General features: G+C 41.2%; 1 protein-coding gene across 2 annotated transcripts in view; it reads left to right on the forward strand.

The window, feature by feature from the left end:
- The window catches only part of cux2b (cut-like homeobox 2b), a 156,325-nt gene that overhangs the window by 129,394 nt on the left and 13,641 nt on the right, over positions 1–13,290 (forward strand). For both annotated transcript variants that reach the window (XM_047381835.1, XM_047381836.1), the window contains exons 9-15: positions 3,625–3,673; positions 4,317–4,421; positions 10,343–10,534; positions 10,628–10,686; positions 10,770–10,818; positions 11,056–11,155; positions 12,521–13,150. In XM_047381835.1, the coding sequence (XP_047237791.1) occupies positions 3,625–3,673; positions 4,317–4,421; positions 10,343–10,534; positions 10,628–10,686; positions 10,770–10,818; positions 11,056–11,155; positions 12,521–13,150 (1,184 nt within the window). The remainder of the gene's footprint in view (positions 1–3,624; positions 3,674–4,316; positions 4,422–10,342; positions 10,535–10,627; positions 10,687–10,769; positions 10,819–11,055; positions 11,156–12,520; positions 13,151–13,290) is intronic.

Genomic DNA, 13,290 nt, shown 5'->3' on the forward strand with positions numbered 1-13,290 from the left:
GTTTTTGCACTGTGAGCAGGTGCCAGGTCGTGCTGAAAAATGAAATCTTCATCTCCATAAAGCTTTTCAGCAGATGGAAGCATGAAGTGCTCCAAAAGCTCCTGATAGCTAGCTGCATTGACCCTGCCCTTGATAAAACACAGTGGACCAACACCAGCAGCTGACACGGCACCCCAGACCATCACTGACTGTGGGTATTTGACACTGGACTTCAGGCATTTTGGCATTTCCTTCTCCCCAGTCTTCCTCCAGACTCTGGCACCTTGATTTCCGAATGACATGCAGAATTTGCTTTCATCCGAAAAAAGTACTTTGGACCACTGAGCAACAGTCCAGTGCTGCTTCTCTGTAGCCCAGGTCAGGCGCTTCTGACGCTGTTTCTGGTTCAAAAGTGGCTTGACCTGGGGAATGCGGCACCTGTAGCCCATTTCCTGCACACCGCCTGTGCACGGTGGTTCTGGATGTTTCTACTCCAGACTCGGTCCACTGCTTCCGCAGGTCCCCCAAGGTCTGGAATCGGCCCTTCTCCACAATCTTCCTCAGGGTCCGGTCACCTCTTCTCGTTGTGCAGCGTTTTCTGCCACACTTTTTCCTTCCCACAGACTTCCCACTGAGGTGCCTTGATACAGCACTCTGGGAACAGCCTATTCGTTCAGAAATGTCTTTCTGTGTCTTACCCTCTTGCTTGAGGGTGTCAATAGTGGCCTTCTGGACAGCAGTCAGGTCGACAGTCTTACCCATGATTGGGGTTTTGAGTGATGAACCAGGCTGGGAGTTTTAAAGGCCTCAGGAATCTTTTGCAGGTGTTTAGAGTTAACTCGTTGATTCAGATGATTAGGTTCATAGCTCGTTTAGAGACCCTTTTAATGATATGCTAATTTTGTGAGATAGGAATTTTGGGTTTTCATGAGCTGTATGCCAAAATCATCCGTATTAAGACAATAAAAGACCTAAAATATTTCAGTTAGTGTGCAATGAATCTAAAATATATGAATGTTAAATTTTCATCATGACATTATGGAAAATAATGAACACAATATGCTAATATTTTGAGAAGGACCTGTAGTACACATTTGGATGAGTATTAACACAGAAAAGATGAATACAGTGCAGTAAAAATATCTTAACAGGTTTTTGATAACAAAATGTAGTTTCACTGTCAGCCATATAAATTCAAGAAATCATTTCAGCAGAACCTGTCTGACAACATGAAGCAGGCTAAAATATCTCAGATGAGAAACAAAGTCACCAATATCTATTAGTCTTTAAATAGCTTTAGGACTCCAGAGAACAACAGTGAGGACCAAGATGTCTACAAATAGAGAAAACACGGAACAGCGGTGAAGTTTCCTAAGATAGGTCGTCACTCCAAGAGTGCATTAATGACTCGCCCAGGAGGTCATAAAAGAATCAAGAACATTATCTAAAGTGCTGGTTCTCAATCAAGGTCCTTGGGGCCAACTTTATGTCATATTTTAGATGTGTCTCAATTTCAGCACACCTTATTCAAGTGATTGTAGCACTTCCTCAGCATGTAATCAAATGCTTCAGAAGCCTGTTAATCCCCAATTCATCTAAGTCAGGTGTATGGCACAGGGAAATACTTAAGACATGTAGGACAGTGGGTCCTGAGGACCAGGGCTGAGAACCACTAATCTAAAGCACTGCAGGCCTCGTTTGCTTCAGTTAAGGTCAATGATGATGATTCAACCATAAAGTAGAGACTGGGAAAATGGCTTCAATGTGTGAGTTCCAAGGCCAAAGCACTGATGACCAAAAACAACTCAAAGGCCCATTTCACATTTGCTAAAAAAACATATTGAATTTCCCTAAAACCCTTGGTAATAAGTTTAATTTGAACTGACCAGACAAGACCTTTTCGAAGGTGTGAGTTCTGTTACATGTGATATAAATCTAACACAGAATTTCCAAACAAGAACATCATAGCTTGAATCAAACATGGTGTTGGTAGCGTGATGATCTGGAGCTGCTTTGCTGCCTCAGGTCCTGGACAGCTTAACATGGGTTATGGAGTCATATATTCGGATTTCTACCAGAAAATCCTGAAGCTTTATTCCCTTAATAAATCAGGGAGGTTGTCCGCCCTTTACCGTAACATTCCCAATAAAAGAACGATGACAGAGAGAGACTGTATTCGTTGCTGCAGGTCTATTTCTGTGATGTGACCTGCTCAGCTAAGGCTCCGGTCTCACCCGCACAGCCATGTGTGGTAGAGACTGAAGCAGAGGGTAGCTGAAACACAAACTGAAGCATTTACCGCTTTACTTAGGTTACGCTCTCCAAGTTATGCACAACGTTTTAAAGCACACTTAATGTCAAACAAAAGGATTTTGTGTATTTTAGCACCCTTACTCTTTATGCAGCACAAGCTTTAGAGATGGTTAAGAGAATAAAGGGGTTGGCATTGAAAACAAGATCTTTCCTGTGTTTTAAAGAGGTTTGTGTTATGCCTTAATGTATGAAAAGTACCCTATAAATACAGCTTGACTGATTGATTGAGCTAAGCTGGAAACAGACAAAGAAAATCTTAGAAGACAAAAATAAACTGGTGTTTAATCTTGAGAAGACTGTTTAGGATGAACCTCGTTACTGGCTTGTAAACTGTATCAAATACATGTAGGCATTGTAAGAATGCATGTATGTTGCATCTCCTTTACCCAGCGCAGTCATAAAAGTAGGAGCAACTAGTCTTACTGAAGTGCAAGAAATGACAGATCATTAAAAAAAATCATAAATACTGACAATGCTAGACTGGCTAAACACTAAAATAAGCCGTCATTTATGGTCTGCTATTAGGCTTTCGTTGCAGATTTGAAAACTACAGTAAATACTAGCTGGCATTTAGCACAAGTCTAAAATTAAATAAAGTATTTTGAACAGTGTAAAAAAGAAGGCTTGTTGAAGAAAACTGGGGAATCAGGTGTAGTAGGTTGTAGTTGTACAGCATAATCAACATAAACTAAAATGTTGCAACTTTTGTGATCAATCATTATTTGGCAGTTAAGTTGAAAGTGTACATAAACCTTCAATTTAGATCCTTTGAAAGATCAGCGTTGAGAGTGGTGCTAGGCTCAAGGTACTGAAACACTAGTAAAGAGACCAAACTGCATATATCTGCAAATGTATTTACAGTATAACAGTATAGATGTAAAGTGGCATTTCTACACAGAATCCCACTTTCATGAATAATTACAATATTTAAATAATTAATATCAACTGTATGAGTAAACCGGTACCTGAGTGCTAATCAATGTGCTAGAAAGGTTGATAGTGCGTTGTTGTTCTTTTTGCATTTAATTTCTCTTAGTCTTAAGTGAATTCTTCACTCAATGTTCAAGGTTTTTGGTGCAAAACTCTTCTGTTTTTCTAAATAATGCATGAGGACGCTAGAAATGTGATTTGCTCTGAGATTTTTACATCTCCTGAGCCATGAACAACTATTGTCAAGCATTGGATTTGCTCCTTGAAGGGTTTTAAAATGTTTTTTAAAATGTAAAAAAACAAAAAAAAAACAATATTGGTTCTGTGAATGCTTTCTGTTCAGTGGAAATATGTTCCTTTAATCCACTTGTTCTGTGTCTGGTGTGTTTGTATGTGTTCCAGGAAAGCTGAAGTCAATGCCATCATGGCGAATCTAGAGAAAGCGAACCAGGCGAGTACAGTCTCTCTGTGTACATTTCTCTGATTGAGAAGCTTCTTCGTTAAGATAATCACTCCTGTAATCAAGCCCTGGCTTTAATTAGACACACTCTGTCCCCATCCTCCCCCTCCACTCTTCCTCCCCTTCCCTGAGTGTGTGATTAGTGAGTGTAAACTGGAGCGCCTGTTGGTGGGCACACCATGGCAGTGCTCTGCAGAGAACGGGAGACCTGCAAATGCGATTGATGCCACACAGCTGAACACTAGGGTTCTTGGTTATCTCATTCCCTTGATTGCTTACATCCCAGTGATACTTCTTTCTTTTCTCCACTCTCTTGCTCTCTCTCACTCTGCTGCTCTCTGCCAGCAGCTCCCAGATAAATGTTCTCAAAATGAATCATTAATTAGCAGGCCGGGTGTGACAGAGCAGGTAAACAGTTTGGGGAATAAAGTGGGCTGACTAAACAGCCCCCTCAGCAGAATAAACCCATGGCTGCACTCGTCTGCTCTGGCCCCGTGCTCATGTTTTCAGTCGGCTCTAAATTTCCAAGCAGGGGCGCCTCCTTTGATTTATGTATGCACGCTCGCCTTGATCCTGTCATTAGCCAATTGATGTGGCAGGCGTGTAAAAACACTGATACTATTTCTGTACACAGAGAGCAGAAATGGCTCAAAGGGAAGTGGAGCGGCTAAAGGAGCAGTTAGCCAGTGGGCCGACTGCAACAACAGGAAGCTGCCATCCAGCAGAGGGCGCCACTAGGGTAAGAATGATTCTTAATGATAGCTCCAGGGCTTTTACAGCTTAAAGAATCAAAAAACCTCTGGAGTGATAAAAACGTACTCAAATCTATCTTACAGATGGCCACCGTGTTGGTAAACATCTAGCCAGAATTGTTCCTGCTTTCAGGATACCTTTAAGTTTCATACTTTTATATTTATTATGATTTCTGTGTACTTACTAGTTGGACTTCAGGATTTTAGGTCATGCCTGCTATTTTCAAATCATGCTATATCGTTTTTATTAAGACGTAACACTTGCTATGTCTTGCATTAAGTATAAAGTCCTTGAATTCCAATAAAAAACATTTTATGCACTTTTATTAACAGAGCCATTGTTACTTTGTTTTTTAATGGTTTCAATTAAGGGTGTTCTGATGACGATTTTTTTGTATCCTATAACAATCCAAGTCTTTGAAGAATCAATACCAAGTCCCTATGTTTCACTGAAGTTAATGAAAGCAATGCCTTGAAAACCTAACAGCTTTAAAGTCCAGTTAAATAACATACTACATTTCAGCACTATTCCACTTACCAATGACATTTAGGAAGCTGAAGTCTCTCCTATCCATTTTCTTGACAGTGACAGATATTGTGACCCAAGAGCAGTTTCTGCAGAATAACTCTAATATGCTCCTCCAACACCGGTTAGTTTTAGTTAAAAAACTAATATATTGTTAGCATATAACAATTAGTGGTGGTACGTGATAGAAAAAATATGTATCTGATTTGAGGCTTTGTAATTAAACAATCCCCACTAATTTCATTGTTACCAAATATCAATATTTGACACAGTAATCAAAGGTTTTTCAACTATAATACGTTTTTGTTTATTACTGAATCCATACATTGTAAAAACACAATTTGTATTATGCTGATTTACAGTAATATCTACCTTGATTGAGTGGAAACTGGAATGATTTGTTTTTATGCTGTGGTTCATCCGGCATTTCTGCCGTGTAGTTCTATTTCCAGAAGTGTTCAAACTCTCTCTGTGTCAATCCTAAAGTCTCACACACGCCTTGTACGGCAAAACTAAAAGGTTATGCTGCTGCTCTGTCAAGGACGTAATCCTTCATTGTTAGAGATCTTTGTGCTCCAGTATATCTACCTGCTGGCCCTGAAAAGATAAACATAACTAAGCTGGTTAAAAATACTCCAAATAGGAAACATTGTGAATGAAGAGCTTTGCATGTACAGTCATTACAGTCATCACTGAATCTTTGTGGAAATGTGACTTTATATCCTCTACATGAAATTCATTTTTAACATGCCTTTCCACCCTGTCTAAATTCTGTATATAATTAACTGAAAGGCAGAAATCATGTAAAATAGAAATAAAAATTAAAACATTTGTGGTTATAAAGTTTACATGTTTATCATAATAATTATGTAAGAGGTTCACTCTCAAAACCATTATTCTTATACTTATGTTATTCCGTGGTGTTTTAATCATATAACAACTTATTAAATGGGGATGCTCCCTGCGACCAGGCAAAAAGGAAAGAATGACTCTTCAATGATGCATTCACTTGCACTCTGACATCTGATATTTGCTCATTTAAACATTATTTCAGGGAGCCTGTTTGTTAACATTCGCCAGTACGTTGTATTTTTTACTTATTTTTTTCTGTAATTAATCTAAATTAACATTTTTAACTCACAATGCATCATCTAAAACTCACATATCTTTATCATTGTTTCTAAACATATTTTTCTGACTGAACATATAAAGTTACTCTCTTTAAGAACACCCCATCTTGCTAGGTGTTTTGTATGTGCATTTGCTTTCGTGTTAGACTAACATTAGTACGTTATTTCACTGTTTTGATGTGACTCATTGATAAGTCGGCTCATTTTTCCTGTTAATCGTTTTAAGGAAAAACTTATGGTTAGTGCTTCAGTTGCTCCCTCTCACCCACACAGGGGGCTATCTGAACCTAACTTCAGCACGCAGGACAGATCACATAACTTTCCACATTTTATTCCTTGAGTGCACCTGAAGAACCCAACTATATCGTGCTGTTTGTAAAATTAAACAGTCAAATGTTGATAGCAATATTTTTGAGTTATTTAGCCAGTCATAAGAGAAAAAATGGGGGTTACATTTTTAAGTCATATTTTCACCATGTCATTCACACATTTATAAATGTCACAGTTCCAAACAGCAAGTTAAATATTCCGTTTATGCACAAAATATTTAGTTAGCAAGCTAAACACACTGCTCAAAAAAATAAAGGGAACACTTAAACAACACAATATAACTCCAAGTAAATCAAACTTCTGTGAAATCAAACTGTCCACTTAGGAAGCAACACTGATTAACAATCAATTTCACAGCTGTTGTGCAAATGGAATAGACAACAGGGGAAAATCTTTGGCGATTAGCAAGACACACTCAATAAAGGAGTGGTTCTGCAGGTGGGGACCACAGACCACTTTTCAGTACCTATGCTTTCTGACTGATGTTTTGGTCACTTTTGAATGTTGGTGGTGCTTTCACACTCGTGGTAGCATGAGACGGACTCTACAACCCACACAAGTGGCTCAGGTAGTGCAGCTCATCCAGGATGGCACATCAATGCGAGCTGTAGCAAGAAGGTTTGCTGTGTCTGTCAGCGTAGTGTCCAGAGCCTGGAGGCGCTACCAGGAGACAGGCCAGTACACCAGGAGACGTGGAGGAGGCCGTAGGAGGGCAACAACCCAGCAGCAGGACCACTACCTCCACCTTTGTGCAAGGAGGAACAGGAGGAGCACTGCCAGAGCCCTGCAAAATGGTTAGAAACGGTTAGAAACCGACTCCATGAGGATGGTATGAGGACCCGACATCCACAAATGGGGGTTGTGCTCACAGCCCAACACCGTGCAGGACGCTTGGCATTTGCCAGAGAACACCAGGATTGGCAAATTTGGCACTGGCGCCCTGTGCTCTTCACAGATGAAAGCAGGTTCACACTGAGCACATGTGACAGACGTGACAGAGTCTGGAGACACCGTGGAGAACGATCTGCTGCCTGCAACATCCTTCAGCATGATCGGTTTGGCAGTGGGTCAGTAATGGTGTGGGGTGGCATTTCTTTGGAGGGCCGCATGGCCGTCCATGTGCTTGCCAGAGGTAGCCTGACTGCCATTAGGTACCGAGATGAGATCCTCAGACCCCTTGTGAGACCATATGCTGGTGCGGTTGGCCCGGGGTTCCTCCTAATGCAGGACAATGGTAGACCTCATGTGGCTGGAGTGTGTCAGCAGTTCCTGCAAGATGAAAACATTGAAGCTATGGACTGGCCCGCCCGTTCCCCAGACCTGAATCCGATTGAGCACATCTGGGACATCATGTCTCGCTCCATCCACCAACGTCACGTTGCACCACAGACTGTCCAGGAGTTGGTGGATGCTTTAGTCCAGGTCTGGGAGAAGATCCCTCAGGAGACCATCCGCTGTCTCATCAGGAGCATGCCCAGGTGTTGTAGGGAGGTCATACAGGCACATGGAGGCCACACACAATACTGAGCTTTGTTGGGATTATGATTATTGATTAATTAATATTTATCAATAATTATAATTGAAAATCATAATTTGACAAAATTAATTTCTTAACCAAAAATCCTTATTTATGAATCGAAATCAGAGATGTCCTCTGGGATTGTAATTGTGGCTCAAAGCCCTTAATAATTACAATTATTAAATGCCACTGTTTAATCAACCGTTTCTGCCAAAACATGGGGAACTTTGACCTCATTCTGACTGACAAATCACTCTTGCACAAAATAAACACAAACGGTTTCTCCTTATCTATGTGAATATTTATTAAATCAACAGCCATGATCCAATTCGCTCTTCTGATTCAATAATCTTCAGCTAATCAAACATGCAAACACTACTAACAAGGGTAAAATATCTAACTAAACAAAACAAAGCAAACAGCAGTATGGAATCAAACCAGCAGTTATGGCAGTTATGGCAAAATTACAAAAGAAATATGGTTGAGCGAAGCTCGGGGAGGCCACTCCCCAAAGTGTAGCTCAGCGGGACACAGGCAGTCATAAACGTCCTCCAAGCAAAGTTGTAAACCCAGAGGACAAAGGATAATAAAACTTTTGACGGCAAGCTAGTAAAGCACGAAGTTGAAGACAAAGAAAATGGTTGATTTTCACCATAAGGATATTATAGCAGTCCAGTTTCACTGCGCACCTGCGCTCAGGTGTTCGCACAGTAAAATCACAACTTGCGAGACTCGGCGGCCTCCGAAATTCAACAGCAGTCAAGTTTGAAAAAACGGTTGCATGCACATACAATTCAGAACACATTAGACTATAAGTGGCGACTCTAAATCACACTAAAACCTACTCTATCCTGCGCAAGCTATTTCTAATAAAGAAATAAAAATAAAAGGATGGATTTTACTTGAGGTTGTCCCTCTGAGCAGAGGGAGAGAGAAGGGGGGGGGGGGGGGGCAGAGTTCCACGCGTCCGTGGATACTCAGCAGTCCGTTTTACGTCCTTGTGACCTCCTTGGCAGAAAGGTGACAAATATGATGGACCGTCACTAGTTGACTAGAACAAAAAAAAAACAGGGAGGAAAAATTGCGTCTGCTTGGTTTTTTGGTTACATGTTAAACCCACGTCTTCGATCGGTAAAGTTGAAAACTTACAAGCCTTCTTATTCCTGTGAGCTTAATTCGCTTAGTTTTCTCGTTGGCCAACGGGGAGAATGAATGAAAGTCCACGCGGGATTCCTTCTCCAGAATTGATTCTCCAGTTGCGTGAGAACCCCGTCTCCGTTTCAGTTTGAAAGCAATGGTGGGCCGTCTCATACTCTGTTATATAGTTGACTGTGGCATCAGAGCTGCGACACCCCCGTCCTATTAGCCGCGGTGGCCGCTGGGATTTGTAGTAGCGAACTGTCCTGGGATACAAATGGCCGATTATGCCGGAAGGCATCCTGGTGTCCAGCAACTTACAAATGGTCCAATATTAAGCAAAACATGGTCCAACAGCCTCACTTTGACTTGTTTTAAGGACATTACATCAAAGTTGGATCAGCCTGTAGTGTGTTTTTCCACTTTAATTTTGTGTGTGACTCCAAATCCAGGCCTCCATTGGTTAATAAATTTGATTTCCATTGATGATTTTTGTGTGATTTTGTTGTCAGCACATTCAACGTTGTACAGAACAAAGTATTCAATGAGAATATTTCATTCATTCAGATCTAGGATGTGTTATTTGAGTGTTCCCTTTATTTTCTGAGCAGTGTATTTAGTTTAGTTGGTAGCACTGTTGCCTAGCAGCAAAAAGGTCCTGGGTTCGACTCCTGGCAGGGGTTCTTTCTGCATAGAGTTTGCATGTGCTCCGCGTGCATTCGTGGGTTCTCTCTGGGTACTCTGGCTTCCTCCCACAGTCCAAAAACGTGACTGTTAGGTTAATTGATCACTCTAAATTGCCCTTAGGTGTGAATGTTTGTGTGCGTGGTTGTGTGTCCTGTGTGTCTCTGTGTTGCCCTGCGACGGACTGGCGACCTGTCCAGGGTGTACCTCGCCTCCCGCCCATAGACTGCTGGAGTTAGACACCAGCTTCCCCGCGACCCACTATGGAGGGGCGGTAGAAAATGACTGACTTTGCAAATGGCACCCTATACCCAACCATACTTTTTGTTACTCAGCTTGAATTTCTTTTTGTTTCCTTGTCGCAACAATGCCAGAGCTTAAACAATACTTGACAACATTTTATGAAACCTTTCTTCTACAGGTCCACTTCTAACTTTAAAAAGCGATGATTTAACATGCATTTGCTCCAAACAAATAGATCAGAAATCTCCATACGCAAAGATGTTGGATTGCGTTTATCAGTTCTTTTGCTTTAGTCTGTTTTCTTTGTCATCATACCTACCCCTACCCTCACCCTAAAAGGACAAGAATGAGAAGAGCGACGTGTTGTCAGCCCAGGTGGAGGCTGCCTTGCTGGCTAAAGACCGCGAAATCCTCCGCCTTCTTGAAAACATTCAGCGGCTGCAGTTCACACTACAGGAAGTTCAGGAGACTTCATCTAATCAGATCCTTCAGTTGGAGCGCCAGTTGGCATGTAAGAAGGAGGCTATTGAGGTGAGAAGTGACAGAACATACTGCACACTGTTTTTATGGCTTGATAATAAGTCACGTCTAATTAAGTTAAACATGTTTGTTTTTTTGTTTTAGAGATTAGAGGCTAAAATACAGTCCCAGATGGACTATGAGGAGATTAAAACTGAGCTCAGGTAAAAAGTGGTGCAGTGTGAATCTGTCAAGAACTCATAAAGCTCATATAGATCCAATTAAAATCATTGTTCTCTGTCTCTAGTATTCTAAAGGTTATGAAGCTGGCTTCAGCAAATGGTAACTCGTCCCAGGTATGTAAGCTCCAGCTCACAAAGCACTTTATACATTAAAAGTCCTCCATTTGCCAAATTAGATGGCTGTTAATCATCTATTGGTGTATGGGAAAAGAAAATAGCCACTGCAGTGCTATTGAATGCTTCATTGATCCATCACCCATAATAAGGATATCGACAGCCACTGCCATTGACTAATCAGAAATTAACAGTGTGTGTGTGTGTTTGTGTGTGTGTGTTTGTGTGTGTTTATAGGATTCTGCCAAGGCTGCAGAGGTTCTTTTGTTAGACAAAGAGGTCTTTCTTCCATCTCACAAGTACATGGGAGATAAAAACAGAATATTGCACAGTAATGGTAAGCTTCAATTCTTGTCAGTTTCTATAACTCAAACAATGCTGTGAAAAGGTATCTACCCTCTTACAGATTTCTTCCCTTTTTGCTTTTTGTCAAACTTTATGCAAAAGTACAAAAAAATTATATCAGACAAAAAGGTGTTTTTAAATGAGGATTGGATTTACTAAGTGGAAAAAGGCTATAAAAACCAACCTGGACCTATGTGGGAAAAGTAATTGCCCCTAAATCTAATAAGTGGGTGTGCCTCCTTATACAGCAACAGCTACCATCAGGCATTTGAGATAGCAGCAATTGTTGTTTTTGAGCCATTCAGAGGTGAACTTGCCAGGGTACTTTGCCTTTCCGGGTGCCTGGGGTTAAGGTCACAAACTGATGGCTGGATATTCTCCTTTAGGATTTTCTGATATAGAGCAGAATATAGAGCAGAATTCCTGTCTTGAAATTGTCTAGGTCCTGAAGCATCAAAGCAGCTCCGCCATTACATCATGTTAGACTGTCTGTATGGGTTTTCTTTTTTTCTCAGTGCTATACTAGTTTTACACCAGATGTAACAGGATACAAACCTTCCAAAAAGTTCCACGTTTTGGATCGCCAAGATGTTTTTGGCAAACGTGAGATAGGTCTTTGTGTACTGTTTGCTCAGCAAGATGTTTTCACAGTGATTGTTCCTGGCTCTTTTGTGTCCTGCTAGACTAATCAGCAATGTGCTCTTTTTCAAAATGATGGATGCCAATAAATTTGTTTCTTATCTGTTCTTACTTTAGATCCAGGCATGATGTGTTGCTTTTTGAGATCTTTTAGCTTACTTCGTGTTGTCAGACAAGTTCTACTTAAGCAATTTCTTGATTTCACAGGTGAGGCAATAATCAGGCTTATAAAATTGATAACAAATTGTGGGTAATCAGTCAATTCATGATTTAATAATAACTTGTTAACACCAGGCCAGGTGGATCTGGATAGCTTTTTGAATGAATGAACTCATTAGAGAATGGCTTTCTCTATTTGTCAGGTTATCTTTCTCTGATTTTCAATTAAATCAGCACAAACAGAAAAAAATCTCCCAGTGGTAAATACTTTAAACCCCACTATCTTTTATTCAGTTTAGTTCGAAACACTGTGAACATTCGAGAATTTTGACGCCATCTTTTAACATCTTGTGTATTTTACCAAGAGGTGGTCAGGCTCCACTAATTATATAGTCACAGTTTTTTTTAGAATCAATTTATTTGCATAAAGTAAGCATGCAAGATGCAGTCTGAATTTGCAAGACAAGAAGGCAAGTCATTTATATCTTTTACCATCGGTAATCTTATAGAGAGCAACAAAACAGCAGCATGAATGAGACTTTGTTTTTTCATTGATCAGATGATAACCACTCTGAGGATGCGGGCAGGGAGACGAGCAGGCCGCCTGGCTCCCATTCTTCTTCCTCTCAGGCAGAGAGTCGTGCCTCCTCCAGTCCAGTTCCCCCCACCTTGGATGGTTCCTCCTCCAGCCACGACCTCCCCCGTCCTTTCTCTGTGTCGCCGTCTTCTGGAGACAGAATGTCGGGAGACCACATTCTTCACAAGCAGCTTCTCTCTCCACACTTTAAAAAGGAAGGCCTCATGGCTTTCCCCACCGCCCTCTATGCAGCAAAAGTTGCACTCATGTCAGCCTCTCAAGGGTCTGTAGGGGCCGGCAGCATTGATGCCGGCCTGCCCAGCGACCAGTCGGAAAGCGGCAGTTCAACCGCAGGAGATGAGGACCAGTTGGACACAGCGGAGATCGCCTTTCAGGTGAAAGAGCAGCTGCTGAAGCACAATATTGGCCAACGAGTGTTTGGCCACTATGTGCTGGGCCTCTCCCAGGGCTCAGTCAGTGAAATTCTGGCAAGACCCAAACCCTGGAGGAAGCTGACTGTGAAAGGCAAAGAGCCTTTTATAAAAATGAAACAGTTTCTCTCTGATGAACAGAACATCCTGGCTCTCAGGACTATTCAGGTCCGGCAGAGAGGTAAGTAGGAAACACTGCAGCAGAAATCTGTATAAATAGAAAACATACTGTGCCTTCCAAAAGTATTGCGACACCCTGTTTATCTTTTGTGCCAATTCACAAAAAATAATAAGACACATGATAACCGCAGACCTGAAAGT

This window comes from Girardinichthys multiradiatus, chromosome 12 (genome assembly GCF_021462225.1).
Source record: "Girardinichthys multiradiatus isolate DD_20200921_A chromosome 12, DD_fGirMul_XY1, whole genome shotgun sequence".
Taxonomy (NCBI): domain Eukaryota; kingdom Metazoa; phylum Chordata; class Actinopteri; order Cyprinodontiformes; family Goodeidae; genus Girardinichthys; species Girardinichthys multiradiatus.